Source organism: Megalobrama amblycephala, linkage group LG9 (assembly GCF_018812025.1).
Source record: "Megalobrama amblycephala isolate DHTTF-2021 linkage group LG9, ASM1881202v1, whole genome shotgun sequence".
Lineage (NCBI taxonomy): Eukaryota > Metazoa > Chordata > Actinopteri > Cypriniformes > Xenocyprididae > Megalobrama > Megalobrama amblycephala.
In genome coordinates this window covers 22,302,515-22,323,036 of record NC_063052.1, presented here as the reverse complement: position 1 = coordinate 22,323,036, position 20,522 = coordinate 22,302,515, and the positions used below count along the sequence as shown (strand labels likewise).

Genomic DNA, 20,522 nt, shown 5'->3' with positions numbered 1-20,522 from the left:
TCCACACCCATAAGAGTTTTGTTCATCTTTGAAACACAAATGAAGATCTTTTTGATTAAATCGGAGAGCTTTCTGTCCTTCCATAGACAGCCATTATTGAAACTTTGATGCTTCAAAAAGTTCATGAAGAGATTGTTAAACTAATCCATATGAATTGAGCAGTTTAGCCCAATTTTTTTGAAGTGACACAATTGCTTTAAATGATGAACAGACTGAATTTAGGCTTTTATTCACATTCAGTTGTGGTTAATGGAAGCTCAAGGTTGATGTGCAAGAACCAATGAGGTTCATTCTTGTGTGTTATGCAGCACCTTTGAGTTTCCAGAAGAGGTTTGTTTTCATGCTTCAGTGAAAAAAGAAAGAAAGAAAACAGTGTCTCAATTCTAAACATGTTTACAAAATGTGATGAATGCAAATCATACAGTTTGCTGTCTAGGTGGCTTGAATGTCACGGAACTGTGTATCAAAGGATCAAGACTGATAACAGCGATATAGCTCTTGGTAAGTCCCAAATTAAACATTAATAATAATAATAATGAAAAAACATGAGAATACATCTAAAATTAGTTTATGTATATATTACAGGTGGTGTCTTCTGAAGAACCTGCAGGGCTGTTTTCTGAAGTAAAGAACATTACCACAAGCCGACAGCAATGTCAGAAGATTCACCTACAGCAGTGTTTCTTGCTATTTATATCATCACATTCCTGATTGGGTTTCCTAATAGTGCACTGGCATTGTACTCATGCATTTACAAGATTCGGAGAAAACCCATCCCTATTGACATATTGATGCTGAACCTCACTATTTCTGACCTCATCTTTCTCACCTTCCTGCCCATCAAGATGAAAGAGGCTGCAGATAACATGGTTTGGAACATGCCCCATTTCCTGTGCCACTTCCATATGTTTGTATTCTTTCTTCCTCTCTATTCCAGCAGCCTGTTCTTGACAGCAATAAGCGCTGAGCGCTATGTGTGTATAGCATTTCCAGTCAAGTATAAAAGTCCGAAGAGAATCATTTACACAGTGCCTATATGTGTAGGCATCTGGGTGCTTGTTGGAGTAACTTCTTTATTTGTTTACAAGGCAGCACAAATAGATTCTGATGAAGCCGACAACACCAACACCACTAATCAGCGCCCTCTGGTGACAGAACCTCAGACATGTTACAGTAACTTCACAGAGGAACAGATAAGGCAACTGCTCCCAACACGGCTGGGTTTAGCGGTGGTGTTTTTCTTTCTACCCCTTATTACCTGCTGCTTCTGTTACATCAATGTCGTTTGTATTTTGTTAAAGCGTCCTCTCATCAATCGAAAACGTAAACTCCGGGCAATTGGACTGGCACTGGGGACTCTCCTTTTTTTTGCCGGTAGTTTTGCACCCTACAATATATCACATTTAGTAGGCTTCATCAAAAAAGAAAATACAAAGTGGCGCATGACAACTATAATTCTAACAACTTTAAACGCATGTTATGATCCTATTATATTTTTCTGTATCTCTAGGGAGATGAGAAGGGTGATCAAAGTATGTGCTAAGGCTTTTATTCAGTTTTATGCCAATTTCAAGGGTTAGTTCACCCAAAACAACAAATGAAGATATTTTTAATAAAATCTGAGACATTTCTGTCCCTCCATTGACAGTCTATGCAACTACCAGTTTGATGCTTCAAAATGTTCATAATGAGATCGTAAAACTAATCCATATATGAATTGAGATGTCATCCATATAAACGTCCATTTCATTAACACAAAAGAAAAAAAAAATCCTAAATACTCATAAAAGTTCATTTGATTGAACTAATTAGTTGAATTTGAGTTTGCTCTACTCCAGTCAATTAATTATTTTGAGCGGTAGGGTTTACAAAGTATCTTGTGTTTAAAAATGAACAAAAGTCTTACGTGTTTCAAATTACATGAGGGTGAGTAAATGATGACAGAATTTAAATTTTTAGGTGAACTATCCCTTTAAAGCAATGTATTGTTGTAAACTACTTTTATTTAAATTACTAAAAGCAAATAAACAAATGTATGATATTGTATCCTAAACTTCACAAAAAAGTGCTGTACATGATTTTGTTATATGTAATGACAGCTTATGCAGAAAAGGACCCTACCCCAAGGGAAAAAAAGGCATCACACCAATCTTTGCGACAGTAGTGTCTGCAAGCATCTACAATTAAAGTGGTGTGGGTCATGGTTAGTTTCTTCATTTAGCCCATCAGAAGGCTTCTGGGGTGCTTTCTGCCTGTCAATCAGTTTACACATTCACAGCAGGCAGTATATAAAGTGGAAACCAAGAGCCTGCTCAATGAACTTGAAGCAGTTTTCATAAGTTTGGAGGTTTCAAAATGTTTGTGATTTTTAGTCTGTATAGTAATGGGAGAAACAAAGCTTTTGGAAATCTGAATTGTTTGAACCAATTGGTTCGCAATCAGTGTTGGGGAAAGTTACTTTTAAAAGTAATGCATTACAATGTTGCGTTACTCCCTAAACAAGTAAATACAAAGTTCTGGCATGAAACTCTAATGGGCAGGCTAATAGGTCCTTTAACTCAACCTGCTCATAATCACATTATCTATAGGACACAGATGATTGGTTCCTGCTGTAGTTGCCAATGAGCTGCATCTTTAAAGGTGCCATCAAACGTTTTTTTACAAGATGTAATATAAGTCTAAGGTGTCCCCTGAATGTGTCTGTGAAGTTTCAGCTCAAAATACCCCATAGATTTTTTTTTAATTAATTTTTTTAACTGCCTATTTTGGGGCATCATTAAATATGAGCCGATTTATGCTGTGCGGCCCCTTTAATTCTCGTGCTCTCCGCCCACAGAGCTCGCGCTTCCCTTTAACAGCATAAACAAAGTACACACAGCTAATATAACCCTCAAAATGGATCTTTACAAAGTGTTCGTCATGCATGCTGCATGCATACATCGTATTATGTGAGTATTGTATTTATTTGGATGTTTACATTTGATTCTGAATGAGTTTGATAGTGCTCCGTGGCTAAAGCTAACATTACACACTGTTGGAGAGATTTATAAAGAATGAAGTTGTGTTTGTGCATTATACAGACTGCAAGTGTTTAATAATGAAAATAACGACGGCTCTTGTCTCCGTGAATACAGTAAGAAACGATGGTAACTTTAACCACATTTAACAGTACATTAGCAACATGCTAACGAAACATTTAGAAAGACAGTTTACAAATATTACTAAAAATATCATGTTATCATTGGTCATGTCAGTTATTATTGCTCCATCTGCCATTTTTCGCTATTGTTCTTGCTTGCTTACCTAGTCTGATGATTCAGCTGTGCACATCCAGACGTTAATACTGGCTGCCCTTGTGTAATGCCTTGAACATGGGCTGGCATATGCAAACACTGCATGTTACATAACAGTCTGTGTTATGTTGAGATTCGCCTGTTCTTCGGAGGTCTTTTAAACAAATGAGATTTATATAAGAAGGAGGAAACAATGGAGTTTGAGACTCACTGTATGTCATTTCCATGTACTGAACTCTTGTTATTCAACTATGCCAAGATAAATTCAATTTTTAATTCTAGGGCACCTTTAAATACATGAGTTAGCATTTGCTTAGCAGTGCAGCATGCTTCAGAAACCCTCCACCTTCCCCAGCTCCACCTGTATAGATCTGCTACGGGTTATTCATGTACGTTATATTGTACAGCAGCAGCATGTCTTACTTGCTCACAGCAGTGTGTCGTGTATGTATTGGCATTAGCAAGTCCCGTACTTGCTCTGCAGCAGCAGCAATAATCAACAGCAGCAGCTGCATAGCAGATCTATTCCATCAAGACCAAATGTACATCTACATTGTCATACCCATTACCATGCCAAACACTCTGAGAGCTGTCATGACAGAACTAATTGCGTTAGTTACTTTTTATGCGAAGTAATGCAAAACTTTAATTTTGCGTTACTTTTTCTCACATGGGCTGGGCTTGCTTGTTTGTTTTTTTAATAACAACAAGAAAATTCTATTTTTGGCAAATGTAAAGGCCCTTTCACACCAAAACTTAAATGAATAAGCCTCAGGCTGAAGGAAATGCAAATTCACATCTAGTAGCAGGCGCAGCTCAAACAAACCTTTCAGATGTGCTGCCATTCTGGTTTAAAGAAGAATAGGATACAGGAGAAGTAAGTTCAACACTCTTATTTCTAAATCTAATCTAAAGTCACTTTTTATTTGATTATTATGATTAAATTAGATCATTGAAGGTCATCAGCACAGATTAAAAAAGTGAGATTAAATACATAAAGTATATTTGTGTAATTTAATACAGTTAATTATTACAGGTTTGCATAAAATTCTGAGATTGCATTTCACTGTTTTTGAATGATTTCAAGCAAGTGAGATGAGTAAATTTATGCTCACATTTAGTCTAGAACTACAATAACTATCATCTTCACACAGCGCACACAACACCTCTGCACTTAGCCTACCCTATTTCTCTCAACATGGGGACAGGAGAGCTGTCAGTCAATAAATGTGAAAAAGTTACTTGCGTTACTTTTTTGAAAAAGTAACTTAGATATTTTGTTGTAAATTGAAAAAGTAATGTGTTACTTTACTGGTTACTTGAAAAAAGTAATCTGGTTACATAACTCAAGTTACTTGTTATGTGTGTACCATCAACACTGTTCGCAACAAGATTCACTGTTTTGAAGAGCTCAAAACACTACAGTTGGCTTCACCTGCTGCTCAAAATTATGTAATGCAAAATAAACTCAGCCCAAACTCATGTTGTGTGTTAGACTGTTAGGCAGGGCTAGGCCAGTTAAAAGTAATTATGTAATTACTCATGTAGTGTGTATAATACAAGTGGGTGGTATAAGTTCAAATTTAAAGAAACATTCTCACAGTTTGCAAGGTTTATATTTAGGCAAATGCAAGCTTTTTTATATAAAAAGCTTCTGGTTTTGTATTAACAGATTTTAATTGACCTCTTTTATTGTTATTATTTTTTTTTAATTTGAGGTGACCAGATTTCTGAAATGTAAACCATTTTGTTCAGTGGTCAAAATATCATTGAAATCTCACTTATTACATACAAGTAATAACAGGTATTAAAAATGGGGTCAAACGGACCCAAACTGGTTTTAATAGATACAACTCATCATACTATGAAAAATAGCAAATAGTAAACACTGCAAATAGCAAACAGGATTATAACAGTATTATAACAAAATAATGACATTACAAAAACACATTACAGAAATAATTTTCTAACTGCATGTAATATTTTCATTTTCACAAACTGTGAAAATACTGTATGCAGTAATTACAACTTTTAGTCCCTAAATCTTGGCTGTTTTTGTACGTTTGGAAGTGGATCTTTACTATCCCTAATTTGTTCATTATTGTGCATTGATAGTCTCATTTTGTTCACAAATTATGTGCTTTCCAGTCCCTCCAGAAAAACGCGATTATGCGATCGCCTGATTTCATGCATAATCAGCCAAAGTCCGCATATTTATGCGGGGGTCGCATTTTTTTTCAAATACGCCGCACTTTCGCCGCATAAATTGCCGATTTCAGCAAGCAAAATATATGCGGGGCTAGTATGATTTCATAATCCCTGCATTTTTGTTGCAAAAAAGTCACCTATATCTTAGCAGAAAGTTGAAAAATGTTGCGTTTACTTCACACTAGTAAAGCGCCATTATTTTCCCCCTATTGCCATGGGAACCTTGTGAAGTGACGTAATTACGCGACGTGAACATCATCTGCAAACTATGAAACCATGATGAAGCACACAAATCATTCTCATTTGCCAATAAAAATAAGCGCAAAAGACCGCGCGAAGCAGTTTCCCGGTGTGTTACATGACAGTGGGGGCAAAATATTTTGCACTCCGTGCAACTGCGTGTTGACGCTAGGAAACCACTTTCACTTTGCCACCGCCAAGGATGGTTAAAGCAGCAGCGGAAGCAGGCAGGAAGAAGCACACATTTTTAAAATATTTTATTTATTCATTTTTATAGAAGTTGTTGGATATTAATAATAATAAGTTTATTTTATATAGCGCCTTTCTACAAACTCACATTCCTTTTGTAAAACTACAGAACTTGTTTGACTCAATGTTTTGTAAGTTTGAGCCATGTGTTAATTAAGGTCTGAAATAAAACAGAATGAGAACTTAAATATTCTGTGATTTAGTATGCTTGCTTATCATAGGAAGTAATAGGAAATTACTCTTTACATTAAAGTAGTAGCCTAGTGAGAACAGGGTGTTGGGGGAATCACCTTTTATTTTTTTCTGTTTTTCATCAAACCGCAGTTTTTGCAAGTTCTCGCAATTTCATCGCATAAAATTGCAAAAATATCCCGCATATTCCATCGCATTTTTTAAGAAAACGTGCCGCAAAATCAAGCATTTTAGCCCGCAACAATCACAAAAATATTCCGCGTTTTTCTGGAGGGACTGGCTTTCTGCATGGATCACAGAACGTACCAAAAAAAGGTGGGCCTGGGGGAGGGGCGGGGGTGGTGCTACTGGGGCGTAATTTGTAGAACTTTCGCACACTGGATGAGAAGCTCCGCATCTTTAAAATAAGAAAACATTTCAGATTGTACATTTTTACATTTTGCATTCTGGTCTGTAAGACTGTACAATTTAATATTAGAAAGAGTAGCTACTAATAGTATTAGTTAGATGCCAGATATATTATATATTCTTTTAAGCTTGACTCCGGATAATCTGATAAAGTTACCTGAGAAAAGTGAATATGTGTGTTAATAGATTCAGTGTTGAAAAAAGATTTTAAAAAGTTAGAAGTTACAACAGGCAAATGTCACCCATTCGTTGGAATGGCTCTGTAAAACTTGGATGCTGTTTCAGTTGTGGTGCTCGTGACTGCCGACTGTCTTAACTCTGAATAGCATGAAACACACTGATGACGTATGATGTCTGCGGGAACATGGTGTGTGAGGGTATGTAAAAACATATGTTGACAGGAAGGTAGGACATCCTATTGTAGCCCTCGGACAGAGGGATATGATTGGACGAACATTTTATGGTCCTACGCCTTATACAGAAGATAGAAATACATTTAGACCACTTTAGTGATTGCTGTAGGGATGTGAAGAGACTTTCAACCAGCATAAAAAAATGTTTTTGAAGCAAATCACTTACCCCGCATTTAGCACAAGTGGGGTACTGCGAGTTGTGATGGTGGAACATTTAAAAACACAGGGAACATTTAAAATTGCGTGCAAGACTGTTCAGGCCCTCTTACATAGTACATACAGATATTACTTTAATGTAACATTGAATAGTTGGTATGTGACTACCTTGAAACTGATAATGGTGTCTCTTTTAATAACTGAAATGATACTGCTCCGCTCTCATCCAGGTTCAGCTCTTCATGGATAAAGCAGCAGCGCTACTCTAAGTAATCAGTGTAGTTTGTAGCTCCCTCTGTTGGTGAAAATAATCACTAAACGATTGTTCTGGTAACAAGCAGGATGTGTTTGTAGGCTTTTTAAAAATAAATCTCAAAAACTGGTGATCACTCCAGTCTGGGACAGGACACCAAAAATGCAGTATTTTTTGAGTGAACTATCCCTTTAAGCTATAGAAATAAATACTCTGTGTTCTTGGAGAGCCCATTTTCCAGCAGAGTTTAGTTCTGACTGTAATTAAATGAAACTGAACCAACTTACCAAGGACACTAGGTTACAGCCAGGTGTGGAACTAAACTCTGCAGGAAGTTGACCCCTTTTCTCCCCGGTCTTCTAAATAAACACAAACTTTCTTGTGAATACGAACTTCTTCATTGTTTTCATCTGTTTTTGCCTCACACAGATTGGACAATGTTCAGCATTTTGCAGCTATTCTTCCAAATGGAATACTGGAAAGGAGTAAAGGAGTATCTGGTTTTTGTTAACTGAGCAACAAATCTAGATATTGATCTGAAATGGAGCTGACTGCATCCAGCTGTGTCTCAGTGTTGGACTACTTCTTCACCTTCTTGCTTGGACTTCCTGGCAACCTGCTCGTTCTTTTCGTGTACATCCGTAAGGCTCGAAAACACGGTGCCACTCCCAATGTAGTCTACGCTCTTAACCTATGTGTGGCAAATCTCGCTCTAGTGTTGTGGATGCCAGTCAAAGTGGCAGAGATGGTTCTTCATGGTTGGGCGCTTCCAGCTGAGGTTTGTCCTGTTTACAGCTTCTTCCTGTTCTCCTCGGTCTACGGTAGGAGTCTGATCCTCACAGCAGTCGTCAAGGGCCGTTACCTGAGTATTGCCTACCCCATAACTTACAACCTCTACCGCAGGGTCCATACTTCTTGCCTGGTGAGCGCCATCTTGTGGGCTGTAGTGCTCTTACACTTGGGTTTTGCTTATCTTGCTGAAGGAGGGGGACATTTTGTGTCTTTATCAGAGCATAATGTCTCCGCATGCTATGAAAACTTCACCCAGGAGCAGTTGGAAGTGCTGGTGCCGTTACGCCTAGAGATGGCGCTGCTGCTCTTCCTTCTGCCGCTTGTTTTGTCAGCATTCTGCACGCTGCGATGCCTTGTGCTTGTCAGACACTCTTCTTTGCCCTCTGGTGGGAAAAGAAGGGTATTAGCCATTGCACTCTCCACATTAGTAGTGTTTGTGGTCTGTTATGGACCCTACAATGTTTCTCACGTGGTGGGCTTTGTCTTGTACACTAATGTGGGGTGGAGAAGTGAAGCCATGCTTTCGAGCTCCTGCAATGTGTTTCTAGAGCCCGTGGTTATGTTGATGCTTTCGCCGTGGACGCCGAGGGATTTGGTGGACAGACTTTGCTGTAAGCGAAGGGACGCATCATGCAAGATGTGGCATCAGCATTACTGCAGTAGGGCTTCCAGGAACCCTCAAACAACAACTACCTATGTTTTGTCAATCATAAGCCACTGAGAATCTAAAGATGACAAAGCAAGAGCAAACAAAGCAGACCCGTCCATAAAGGTGACCTGATAAAGGTACACTCATGGAACAAGTGAGAACATGGAATTTTTAAGTGTGCGTCACCCAGACACATTTAGGGGAAGGATATGAGCTGCAAGATAATGTTTTGGTGGCCATTAAAGATATTGGATGAGAAAGTGCACATTCTTTTAAAATTTAGCTTTTTTTTCTTTTTTTTCACAGCTTCCACTATTCAATAATGGTTGCCTCTGTATTATATAATTACATTTTTAGTGATTTTAACCAAAAATATAAACTATTGTAAATAAATATAGTTAGTAAATATTGTAAAATAGTAATATCTGGTAGATCCTTTGAACATGTGAGAAGATCTATAGAACATTTTTGATACTAATGAACCATGTCTTTGTAACTATTCTGTGAAACAATCATTCTGTAAATATTATTACAGTTTTTTACAGACGCTAGGACACATTTCTCAATACTTAGGTCACTTTTGCAAAACTCTTCACACAGTGAGCACAACAGAAGTCTATGTGGGCTAAACTGAGGATCAATTATCGTTGCTTTGGCACAAAATGCATTCAATGACCACATCTCTCAAATTTCATGAATTCTTTTCTCACTCAGATACAACAACTGCCAAAACTCTTTGTACGTACAGGCCAATTTGCACATGCTTACATACTGTTTTCAAAACTGTTAAACTTATGTTCAAAACAATAACATAATACAAAACTGAATAAGAGCAATTTGCTACATTCCTACAGTAATATTTTAATGAAATATATTTTAAATCTTAAAATTAAATGCTATAAAAACAATTGAATTGTATCTGTATCAGTGGATGGTGTGTATACAAATTCTTGTATTTTGGAATTACTCAGTGCAAAAAAATAAAAATAAATAAACGACATAAAATATTGGTGAATTCTGCATCATGTCTGATTCATTCCAGTAACATATATTGCAGTGAATTATAAACAGAGATATGTCCTTGTTTTACACAAGAAAACATTGTATAATGCTACATGTTGTTAGTGTTTTTTAGGTCATTGTTTTGTGGGTGACAAAGTGTGTTTGTCGGCTGTCAACCTTTGCTAGTGTTCTGGAAGAATGAGTTGATTTGAGACCTGAATGAAGTGTTTTGGTAGTTGTAGTGCATTTTGGATGTGAAATGAACTGCTTTGCCAAGCTGAAAGTTGGTTAGGAGAACTGTGTGAAGAGTTTTGCAAAAGTGACCTAAGTATTGAGAAATGTGTCCTAGCGTCTATAAAAAACTGTAATACTAAAACATACTAAACAATGTTTTATTAAAAATATAAAAATGTAGAATGTTTTCTGTGATGGGTAGATTTAGGGGTAGGAGTAGTGTAGGGGGATAGAATGTGATTGTACAGTATAAAAACCATTACGGCTATGGAATGTCCTCATTAAGATAGCAAAACAAACCTCTGTGTGTGTGTGTGTGTGTGTGTGTGTGTGTGTGTGTGTGTGTGTGTGTGTGTGTGTGTGTGTGTGTGTGTGTGTGTGTGTGTGTGTGTGTGTGTGTGTGTGTGTGTGTGTGTGTGTGTGTGTGTGTGTGTGTGTGTGTGTGTGTGTGTGTGTGTGTGTGTGTGTGTGTGTGTCTGTGTCTGTGTCTGTGTGTACACCTCTACATTTTACTGGTTTTGCAGGCCTCGGATCTGGATCAGAAAAAAAAAATAAAAAAAACATGGTCATCTATTTTTACATTACACAATAACTGTGGACAAAAGCCCACATGACAGTCTGCGGTTTGCAATTAGATACATACCAGGAAAATGTGAGATGTAATAAATAGGCATGTTAAATGTTAGTATTTAAAATGAGAAGGAAGCCTAAGCCATAACCTGAAGAGTCTTGGTGAGTATAATCTATTATGTTGTTTTTGATGTTTTTGAAGATATGTTGGACTGGAATAAACCCGTTTAATTATTTATTGTGTTTAAAGTCTATAAAAACAGAGCAGTGATAACAGTCAAATTTAAGATGACAAACGTTCTATAATGTTACCCTGTTGATATGTATGTTTTTTTTTTTGCATTTTACTTTAACATCAACTTTCACCATTGTCATTTTTATAAATGCATCAGAGTATTATATTGAATTATAAATTAAAAGTGAATCTGATGGTTGATACTTATTGTTTGCCTAAACCTGATCGTATAAAGAACTAAATGAACATTTTCATTTATCTAATTTCTTTTATATTTTTGTTCGCACATTCAATTGATTTGTATTACCAGTACAGCATTTTTTCAAAAAGCTTACTACTACATTATGGAAATCAAACGTTGTATTTGTTAAAGGGTTAATTCACCCCAAAATGAAAATTCTGTCATTAATTACTCACCCTTATGTTGTTCCACACCCATAAGAGTTTTGTTCATCTTCGAAACACAAATGAAGATCTTTTTGATGAAATCGGAGAGCTTTCTGTTCCTCCATAAACAGGTGTAATTGAAACTTTGATGCTTCAAAAAGTTCATGAAGAAATTGTTAAACTAATCCATATGAATTGAGCATTTTAGTCCAATTTTTTGAAGTGACACAATTGCTTTAAATAATGAACAGACTGAATTTAGGCTTTTATTAACATATAAACATTCATCAACTCACACATCAGTTGTGGTTAATGGAAGCTCAAGCTTGACGTGTGCAAGAACCAATGAGGTTCATTCTTGTTTGCTTTCATGCTTCAGTGAAAGAAAAAAAAGAAAGAATGAAAACAGTGGCTCAATTCTAAACATGTTTACAAAATGTGATGAATGCAAATCATATACAGTTTGCTGTCTAGGTGGCTTGAATATCACGGAACTGTGTATCAAAGGTGCCCATTGATTTGATCAAGACTGATAACAGAGATATAGCTCTTGGTAAGTCCCAAATTAAACATTAATAATAATAATAATAATGAAAAAAACATGAGAATACATCTAAAATTAGTTTATGTATATATTACAGGTGGTGTCTTCTGAAGAACCTGCAGGGCTGTTTTCTAAAGTAAAGAACATTACCACAAGCCAACAGCAATGTCAGAAGATTCACCTACAGCAGTGTATCTTGCTATTTATATCATCACATTCCTGATTGGGTTTCCTAACAGTGCACTGGCATTGTACTCATGCATTTACAAGATTCGGAGAAAACCCATCCCTATTGACATATTGATGCTGAACCTCACTATTTCTGACCTCATCTTTCTCACCTTCCTGCCCATCAAGATGAAAGAGGCTGCAGATAACATGGTTTGGAACATGCCCCATTTCCTGTGCCACTTCCATCTGTTCGTCTTCTTTCTTCCTCTCTATTCCAGCAGCCTGTTCTTGACAGCAATAAGCGCTGAGCGCTATGTGTGTATAGCATTTCCAGTCAAGTATAAAAGTCCGAAGAGAATCATTTACACAGTACCTATATGTGTAGGCATCTGGGTGATTGTTGGAGTAAGTTTTATATTTGTTTACAAGGCAGCATACATAGATTCTGAAGAAGTAGTGACAGAACCTCAGACATGTTACAGTAACTTCACAGAGGAACAGCTCAGGCAACTGCTCCCAGTGCGGCTGAGTTTGGCAGTGGTGTTTTTCTTTCTACCCCTCTTTACCTGCTGCTTCTGTTACATGAATTTCGTTTGTATTTTGTTAAAGCGTCCTCTCATCAAGCGACAACGTAAACTCCGGGCAATTGGACTGGCACTGGGGACTCTCCTTGTGTTTGCCGGTAGTTTTGCACCCCTCAATATATCACATTTAGTAGGCTTCATCAAAAAAGAAAATCCAAAGTGGCGCATGACAGCTTTAACTCTTAGCACTTTGAACGCATGTTATGATCCTATTATATTTTTCTGTATATCTAGGGAGATGAGAAGGGTGATCAAAGTATGTGCTAAGGCTTTTATTCAGTTTTATGCCAATTTCAAGGGTTAGTTCACCCAAAACAACAAATGAAGATATTTTTAATAAAATCTGAGACATTTCTGTCCCTCCATTGACAGTCTATGCAACTACCAGTTTGACGCTTCAAAAATTTCATAATGAGATCATAAAACTAATCCATATATGAATTGAGATTTCATCCATATAAACATGTGTCAATTTCTTGAACACAAAAGGAAAAAAAAATCTAAATACTCATAAAAGTTCATTTGATTGAACTAATTTGTTTAATTTGAGTTTTCTCTACTCCAGTCAATTAATTATTTTGAGCGTTAGGGTTTTCAGTGTATAGATTAGATTTACAATCTCTTTATGAACCTTTTAAAGTGTCAAAGAGGTAGTTATGTAGCTGACTATGGAGGAACAGAAATCGCTAAGATTTCAATAAAAATATCTTAACTTGTGTTCTCAAGATGAACAAAAGTCTTACTGTTTGGAAGAGGGTGAGTAAATGATGACAGAATTTTTATTTTTGGGTAAACTATCCCTTTAAAGCAATGTATTGTTGTAAACTACTTCTATTTAAATTACACAAAGCAAATAAACAAATGTATGATATTGTATCCTAAACTTCACATAAAAGTGCTGTACATGATTTTGTTTTATGTAATGACAGCTTATGCAGAAAAGATCCTACCCCAAGGGGGGTATAAAGTGGAAACCAAGATATAAAGTGGAAACCAAGAGCCTGCTCAATGAACTTGAAGCAGTTTTCATAAGTTTGGAGGTTTCAAATTGTTTGTGATTTTTTTTGTCTGTATAGTAATGGGAGAAACAAAGCTTTTGGAAATCTGAATTGTTTGAACCAATTGGTTTGCAACCAGTGTTGGGGAAAGTTACTTTTCAAAGTAATGCATTACAATATTGCATTACTTCCTAAAAAAGTAACTAATTGCATTAGTTACTTTTTATGAATAGTAATGCATTACTTTACTTTTAGTAATCTGATTACAAAACTCAAGTTACTTGATATGCGTTACCATCAACACTGTTCGCAACAAGATTCACTGTTTTGAAGAGCTAAGAACACCACAGCTGGCCTCACCTGCTGCTCAAAATTATATAATGCAAAATAAACTCAGCCCAAACTCACCTTTTGCAAACCAAGTGCAAATGTTTTATGAAAAACTAATCGATTAAATAATCTACAAATAATTAAATAATATTCAATATGAAGGTTTAGTAAAATGTGTGCTCTTTTATTAATTTATTTATATGTAGTTTGTGTTGTGTGTTAGACTGTTAGGCAGGGCTAGGTCAATTAAAAGCAATTAACGATCATTCTCCTTTTTGAATTATACACACACAAGTATTACAATTAAATGCATTAATAATGAACCTATAAATCTGACCCGAGATCAGTTAAAACCATTAGACACTCATTCACAGGTTCAAAAAAGAATAATGACGAGAGCAAACTCCCATAATGTTAAGATCCCACTGGGGATCAAACTCAGGTCTCTGGCGTGTGCTTGTCTTTGATGCTGACCACTCCACCACAGGAGGAGATTGAACCCAAATGCAAAGGAATAAGAGACAATGAGACCCCAAGAATCTGAGTCTTGTCTTTGGATCTTTACTTCAAAAAGGGAATACAGAACATTAGCACAGTCTTAGGCAGCACTTTAGATGGATCTGAGCAGGTAACACAAACAACTCTCCTTGAGAGGTTATCCAAAAAGGTTTTTTTCAAACAGAAAAGATCTTCTTAAACATCAGTCCAGTAAGAAAATCAAGGAGTCCACAATCCACAAAAAGATGACTACAGGGGCGTAATTTGTAGAACTTTCGCACATGAAAGCAAATTAAGAAAACATTTCAGATAGTACATTTTTACATTTTGCATTCTGGTCTATAAGACTGTACATTTTAATAGTAGAAAGAGTAGCTACTAATAGTTAGATGCCAGATATATTATATATTCTTTTAAGCTTCATTTATGACTCTGGATAATCTGAAAAAGTTACCTGAGAAAAGGCTGCTGTTTCAGTTGCGGTGCTCATGACTGCCGACTGTCTTAACTCTACATAGCATGAAACACACTGAAGACGTATGATGTCTGCGGGAAGGGAACATGGTGTGTGAGGGAATGTAAAAACATATGTTCACAGGAAGATAGGACATCCTATTGTAGCCCTCGGACCGAGGAATATGATTGGACGAACATTTTATGGTCCTACGCCTTATACAGAAGATAGAAATACATATAAATACATTCAGACCACTTTCTTTAGTGGTTGCTGTAGGGATGTGAGGAGACTTTCAACCAGCATAACAAAAATGTTTTTGAAGCAAATCACTTACCCCGCATTTAGCACAAGTGGGGTTTGCTCCGAGTTGTGATGGCAGAACTTTCGGGAACATTTAAAATTGCGTGCAAGACTGTTAAGGCCCTCTTACATAGTACATACAGATATTACTTTAATGTAACATTGAATTGTTGGTATGTGACTACCTTGAAACTGATAATGGTGTCTATTTTAATAACTGAAATGATACTGCTCCGCTCTCATCCAGGTTCAGTTCTTCATGGATAAAGCAGCAGCGCGACTCTAAGTAATCAGTGTAGTCTGTAGCTCCCTCTGTTGGTGAAAATAATCACTAAACGATTGTTCTGGTAACAAGCAGGATGTGTTTGTAGGCTTTTTGGAATGTAATTAAAGGACACTAAGTTGACTTAAAATTACAGCCAGGTGTGAAACTAAGCTCGCAGGAAGTTGACTCTCCAGGAGTAGAAATGAGTAACCCTGAGCTACAGGATACAGGCTCTTTTGTGGAAGTTGTAAAATGAATGTTTTATTTATTCTCATAATGAACCTACTGTATTCATTTCATAAACTGCACATACTGATGCGTTGTTTAAATTTAGACGTACTTTAGTACATTGTGAAATTTAGTTGTCTTAATCATATTGTATTCTTTAAACACTAAAAGAAATTACCCTTTGGCTTTTTTAGAATAGCCTACACTTGTCTCGTCTTGCTGAAAATGACTCACCATATATTGAATGTCGGGTTTTCATGTTTTATGGGGACATTCCATAGACATTATGACTTTTATACTGTATAAACTGTATATTATATCCCCTAAACCTTCCCATCACAGAAAACTTTCTGCATTTTTACATTTTTAAAAAAAATATCACATAATATGATTTATAAGCTGTTTTCCTCATAGGGACCGAAACATCCCTACAAGGACAAAGATATTGACATCTTTGTGGGAAAATTTTGTCCCCATGCATAGGGTTTACCAGAACCATAGACGCACACACACAAACACACAAAACAAACACTTGCTTCTTATCTTGCCAATATGTTCCATATGTTCTTGGGGAGCCTCATATACCCGATATGTGGCAGTAATGACAACTTCCTGTGTTCTCGCTAACTGTTCCCAGGGTTGCCAAGTGACATTGTTTGATGAGCCTCAGTGTTACAGATTATGTTTGATTTGATTCAATTTCCGCTGTTTTGAGACATTGCACCCATCACGTAGTCTAATTATGCATTCATAATGTCAAAGACAGAGGTGAAGGGAGCTCGCAGACACTTTGTGTGATACTGGAGAGACACAAAATGCTGAAGATCCTAATTTCCCTACATTGTAAAGGTGAGTAATTTTGTTTATTAGACATGTTTATTTATGAACAGAGAATATTTCTTCAACTTCAGGCACTTCGGGAATGTTGCAAGGATTGATTTTTATTAAAACTAACAAATATAAACTTTTGTTTTGTTATGAAGATCACATTGAAACTAAAGTGGAAACTTTTCCATTGCTTTTATAATTGTTGCCTTATATTTTTATGTATTATTTCACACATTCATCAATAATGCTTAAATCAATAATCAATAAAACAATTGTGAATTTTATTTCCACAACACAGAACAGTTTTGCCCCAATAAAGTTAGTAGGACTTGTTGCCAAGGAGGCAATGAGAAGAGCATTAGTAACATGAGAAAACAAAGTAAAATCAAGGTAAATGTCATTATTATTTTGTGGCATTTACAGTTAAGCTATGTGTGAAAATGTTTTAATTACAATACAAAAATGCTATAAAATGACCCTTTGCAAGACAAATCATTCAATCATCAATGTAATTTCCACTTCTGTCATTTCCATCAAAGAATACTACTGAATACAATGCATACTTTGATTAAATTTAGTGGAAATGAAACTGTGGTATGAATTTTCATGGCTTTATTAGAAAGTATAATACACACACAATTAATTTATTAAGAGTAGGCGTTTTTAAAGGATTAGTTCACTTTCAAATGAAAATTACCCCAAGCTTTACTCACCCTTAAGCCATCCTATAGCACTCTAAAAAATAAAACATTGGTTCAACAAAAAAAAAATATGTTAACATTTTCCTCTAGAATTTTTAACTTAAGCCAATTGGGAGAATTATATTAATTCAAAGCAATATTTTGAGTTGATCCAACATAATGTTTTAAGTAAGGTGAAGGCGTTTTTTTTTTTTTTTTTTGCCACAATAAAAACACATTTCTAAGTAACATGAACTTAATAATTGTCAACATGAATGCAACTATTAAGTTGATCCAACATAATGTTTTAAGTAAGGTGAAGATGCTTTTTGGACACAATAAAATGCATTTCTAAGTAACATGAACTTACCAAGCACCGCTTGTCACCATGATGGCAAATCTCCAAAAACCCACATTAACAGAAACTCTTCTAAATTAGCATAACAAAACACTAATAACTGTTAAATCTCCCTTACCATTAATCTTGTGCAAAAAATATTATAGAACACTTAATTTTAGCATTTACTCTCCCTTTCAAGTGCCATGGGCAAAGCATGATGGGAAATATAAATCCCAGCCCAGTTTCACTTAACTTAAGTTCGTCTAAATTAAAAGAAGTGTTCATACAACTCAAAACAATGAAACACGTTTACACGTCATCAGATTGTATTTTACATTAACAGAACTTAAAATCAAATACATTTTTGATTAACTGAAAATGTTAAACTATGACAAGTCATGATAGTATATCGAATCAATAGGCATAATTTGTGTCATCCAAGCTCAATAAAATAACAATTACAAGTAAAAAGTCTAACAGCATTTCAGAACTTGATTTTTTATTTCACAGCAATATATATATATTTAAGTAATGACTAAAGGTCCCCTGAATTAGTTTTTAGAGGTGTATATGACTTTCTTCTTTCTGATGAACACAATCTGAGAAATATTAATAAATATCCTGTGGCATCTGAGCTTTATAATGGCAGTATGCGTTACCAAATGAGTATGAGCTGAAGAAAGTGCCTCCATCCACATCAATCCATCATAAACATATTCCACACAGCTCCGGGGGGTTAATAAAGGCCTTCTGAAGTTTGTGTAAAAAAAAAAAAAATCCATATTTAACAAGTTATGAAGTAAAATATCCAGCTTCCGCCAGAACGCCTTCCATATTCAAGTTACGAAGAAAGTGTAAACTGGCGTCATGTCAGTTACACTTTTCCGTAAGTTGAATAGGGAAGGCGTAGGATGTAGCGTAAGGTTTTCAAACTGCAAGAGTTTTACACTTTCTTCTTAAGTAGAATACGGAAGGCGTTCTGGCGGAAGCTAGATATTTTACTTCATAACTTGTTAAATATGGATATTTTTTACACAAATGCATTGCTTCGCTTTAGAAGGCCTTTATTAACCCCCCTGGAGCATTGTGGAATATGTTTATGATGGATGGATGTGGATGAGAGTTTATTTTTCAGTTTGTCCGTATTAACCATACTTTGTACCTTATTAACGTCTACCGTTTTGTTCTCTGCACAGTGTTTCTACCACCTGTTGACCATCTGTGAGGTACAGTCTAATGGCCAAGTTGGACTACCAGCTTCTCTTGGTATTCTACATCCTCACCTTCTTGATCGGCCTTCCTGCCAACATCCTAGCATTCTTTACCTTCTGTCGAAAAGTTTACCGCAAACCCACCCCTATTGACATTCTCCTGCTAAACCTGACAATATCTGACCTCATCTTCCTCGCAGTCCTGCCATTTAAGATGAAGGAGGCCATTGACAGCTTCAACTGGAGCCTTCCCTATTACCTGTGCTCCATTAGCAGTTTCCTTTTCTTCTCCACCATCTACACCAGCACACTATTTCTGACTGCGATAAGCATAGAACGCTATCTCGGCGTCGCGTTTCCGATCCGATACGCTTTAGGTCGCCGACCACGCAACGCTGTGATTGCAAGCTGCCTCCTCTGGCTTCTAGGATCTCTCAACCTCAGCATCGTGTACATTGTGCCATACATAAACTCAGCTGACAACTCAAGCAACAGCAAGCTACAGCCCAATCCCCACGTGAGAATTTGCTATGATAATTTCACCAAAGAGCAGCTGAACATTCTACTTCCTGTTCGTCTGGAGCTTTTTCTCGTGCTTTTCTGTGTACCCTTCCTCATCTGCTGCTTTTGCTACATAAACTTCATTCGAATTCTCTCCAATCTGCCCCATCTGGGAAGACGTCGTAGACTCAGGGCTATTGGGCTTGCAGTTGGGACGCTGTTGGTTTTCACCATCTCTTTCAGCCCCTATAACATCTCACACGTGGTTGGTTTCATCCACGAAAATAGCGAGGAGTGGCGTCACTTGGCTTTAATCTCGAGCACTCTAAACGCCTGTTTGGACCCCATCATCTTTTACTTTTCCTCGGCTGCCGTTCGCTGTGCGATACGAACATGTGTTAATGGTCTAAAAGAGAAAATGCACATTGTAACATACAGAAGATGCTGTCCTGCTGGCCCTTCCAAATCTGAGGCCTACAGGGAGACAAACCCACCTGTTGACCTGGGGTGAGCACCGAGCCACAGAGAGTATTTTATTTCATTTAGGCCTATAGAAAGTGTTGTGTGAGTACTGTGAAGTTTATGGTATGAAAGGTAAAATAAATCTCAGTTGAATCTAGAATATAAATTTCCTGAAGAAAGTTTATCAATTCTGAATGGTTATTTGGATTATTTCTTGAATATTTCTTGTAAAACCAATAATCTTTGTTTTATTTACAACAGTGTGTCGTCTGAGAGACTTTTTAATGTTTACTGTTCTATTATTGGTATTTAAAAGTTTCGTAATGAAGTAATTAAGTATTCACTTTGGTAGTGTTCTGGGTTCCCAAAAGCATTGTAAGCTTGTTGAGCGTATAAACCATTGCCACCAATGGAGCTACGATCAACTTAGGCTTAGGCTGTTTATGGGGAACGCTACCTTGGATGAAACAAGTATCACATCTAGATTGCCAGCATAGAACATCACATCACGAAAGTTAGGTAAATCATAAGACAAAACAAGAAGCATTAATTGTAGGATTAATTGTAAAAATCAATGTATATGAAAACAATTTATTTTATTTAAACTAAAACCATTCATTCAAGTTAAATTAACACAATTGATTCTAGTTAGTTTAACATGGTTGATTCTATTGGGAACCACTGTCCATGATTGAATTGAGTTGGTTGGACATAACTATTTTACATAGATTCTTCCTTAGTCAGTTGTGTTGTCACAGCTCAAGGATTTTGCATAGATTAAAAATAAACCTTTAATGTTAAGAAAAACTAAGTTGGTTGTGTGGAACCACTGTCCATAATTGAC

At 36.4% G+C, this 20,522-nt stretch overlaps 4 protein-coding genes and 1 long non-coding RNA gene across 5 annotated transcripts; 4 read left to right on the top strand and 1 right to left on the bottom strand.

Moving 5' to 3' along the window:
- Nucleotides 1-53: 53 nt before the first annotated feature.
- On the top strand, nucleotides 54-2,679 carry LOC125275312 (free fatty acid receptor 3-like). Its single transcript, XM_048202144.1, has 2 exons — nucleotides 54-501; nucleotides 586-2,679. The coding sequence occupies exon 2, from the start codon at nucleotides 654-656 to the stop codon at nucleotides 1,578-1,580; it is 927 nt and encodes a 308-aa protein (XP_048058101.1). The 5' UTR covers nucleotides 54-501; nucleotides 586-653; the 3' UTR covers nucleotides 1,581-2,679.
- A 2,964-nt stretch (nucleotides 2,680-5,643) lies between these two features.
- On the top strand, nucleotides 5,644-9,454 carry LOC125275311 (free fatty acid receptor 3-like). Its single transcript, XM_048202143.1, has one exon. It carries the CDS (start codon nucleotides 7,954-7,956, stop codon nucleotides 8,923-8,925), a length of 972 nt encoding a protein of 323 aa, XP_048058100.1. The 5' UTR covers nucleotides 5,644-7,953; the 3' UTR covers nucleotides 8,926-9,454.
- A 1,110-nt stretch (nucleotides 9,455-10,564) lies between these two features.
- LOC125275313 (free fatty acid receptor 2-like) lies at nucleotides 10,565-14,318 on the top strand. The gene is made up of 3 exons (XM_048202145.1): nucleotides 10,565-10,821; nucleotides 11,756-11,834; nucleotides 11,923-14,318. The coding sequence occupies exon 3, from the start codon at nucleotides 11,991-11,993 to the stop codon at nucleotides 12,882-12,884; it is 894 nt and encodes a 297-aa protein (XP_048058102.1). The 5' UTR covers nucleotides 10,565-10,821; nucleotides 11,756-11,834; nucleotides 11,923-11,990; the 3' UTR covers nucleotides 12,885-14,318.
- A 129-nt stretch (nucleotides 14,319-14,447) lies between these two features.
- On the bottom strand, nucleotides 14,448-17,242 carry LOC125275316. Its single transcript, XR_007186422.1, has 3 exons — nucleotides 15,198-17,242; nucleotides 14,861-14,952; nucleotides 14,448-14,678 (listed from the first exon to the last, which is right to left on the bottom strand). It is a non-coding gene; the product is annotated as an uncharacterized LOC125275316 (long non-coding RNA).
- si:dkey-211g8.6 (uncharacterized protein LOC794045 homolog) lies at nucleotides 16,374-19,786 on the top strand. Its single transcript, XM_048202142.1, has 2 exons — nucleotides 16,374-16,505; nucleotides 18,701-19,786. Exon 2 carries the CDS (start codon nucleotides 18,741-18,743, stop codon nucleotides 19,725-19,727), a length of 987 nt encoding a protein of 328 aa, XP_048058099.1. The 5' UTR covers nucleotides 16,374-16,505; nucleotides 18,701-18,740; the 3' UTR covers nucleotides 19,728-19,786.
- Nucleotides 19,787-20,522: the final 736 nt, after the last annotated feature.

Coding starts and splice junctions, on each gene's coding strand:
- LOC125275313 (XM_048202145.1), top strand. CDS start 11,991: ATGTCAGAAGATTCACCTACAGCAGTGTATCTTGCTATTTATATCATC.
- LOC125275311 (XM_048202143.1), top strand. CDS start 7,954: ATGGAGCTGACTGCATCCAGCTGTGTCTCAGTGTTGGACTACTTCTTC.
- si:dkey-211g8.6 (XM_048202142.1), top strand. CDS start 18,741: ATGGCCAAGTTGGACTACCAGCTTCTCTTGGTATTCTACATCCTCACC.
- LOC125275312 (XM_048202144.1), top strand. CDS start 654: ATGTCAGAAGATTCACCTACAGCAGTGTTTCTTGCTATTTATATCATC.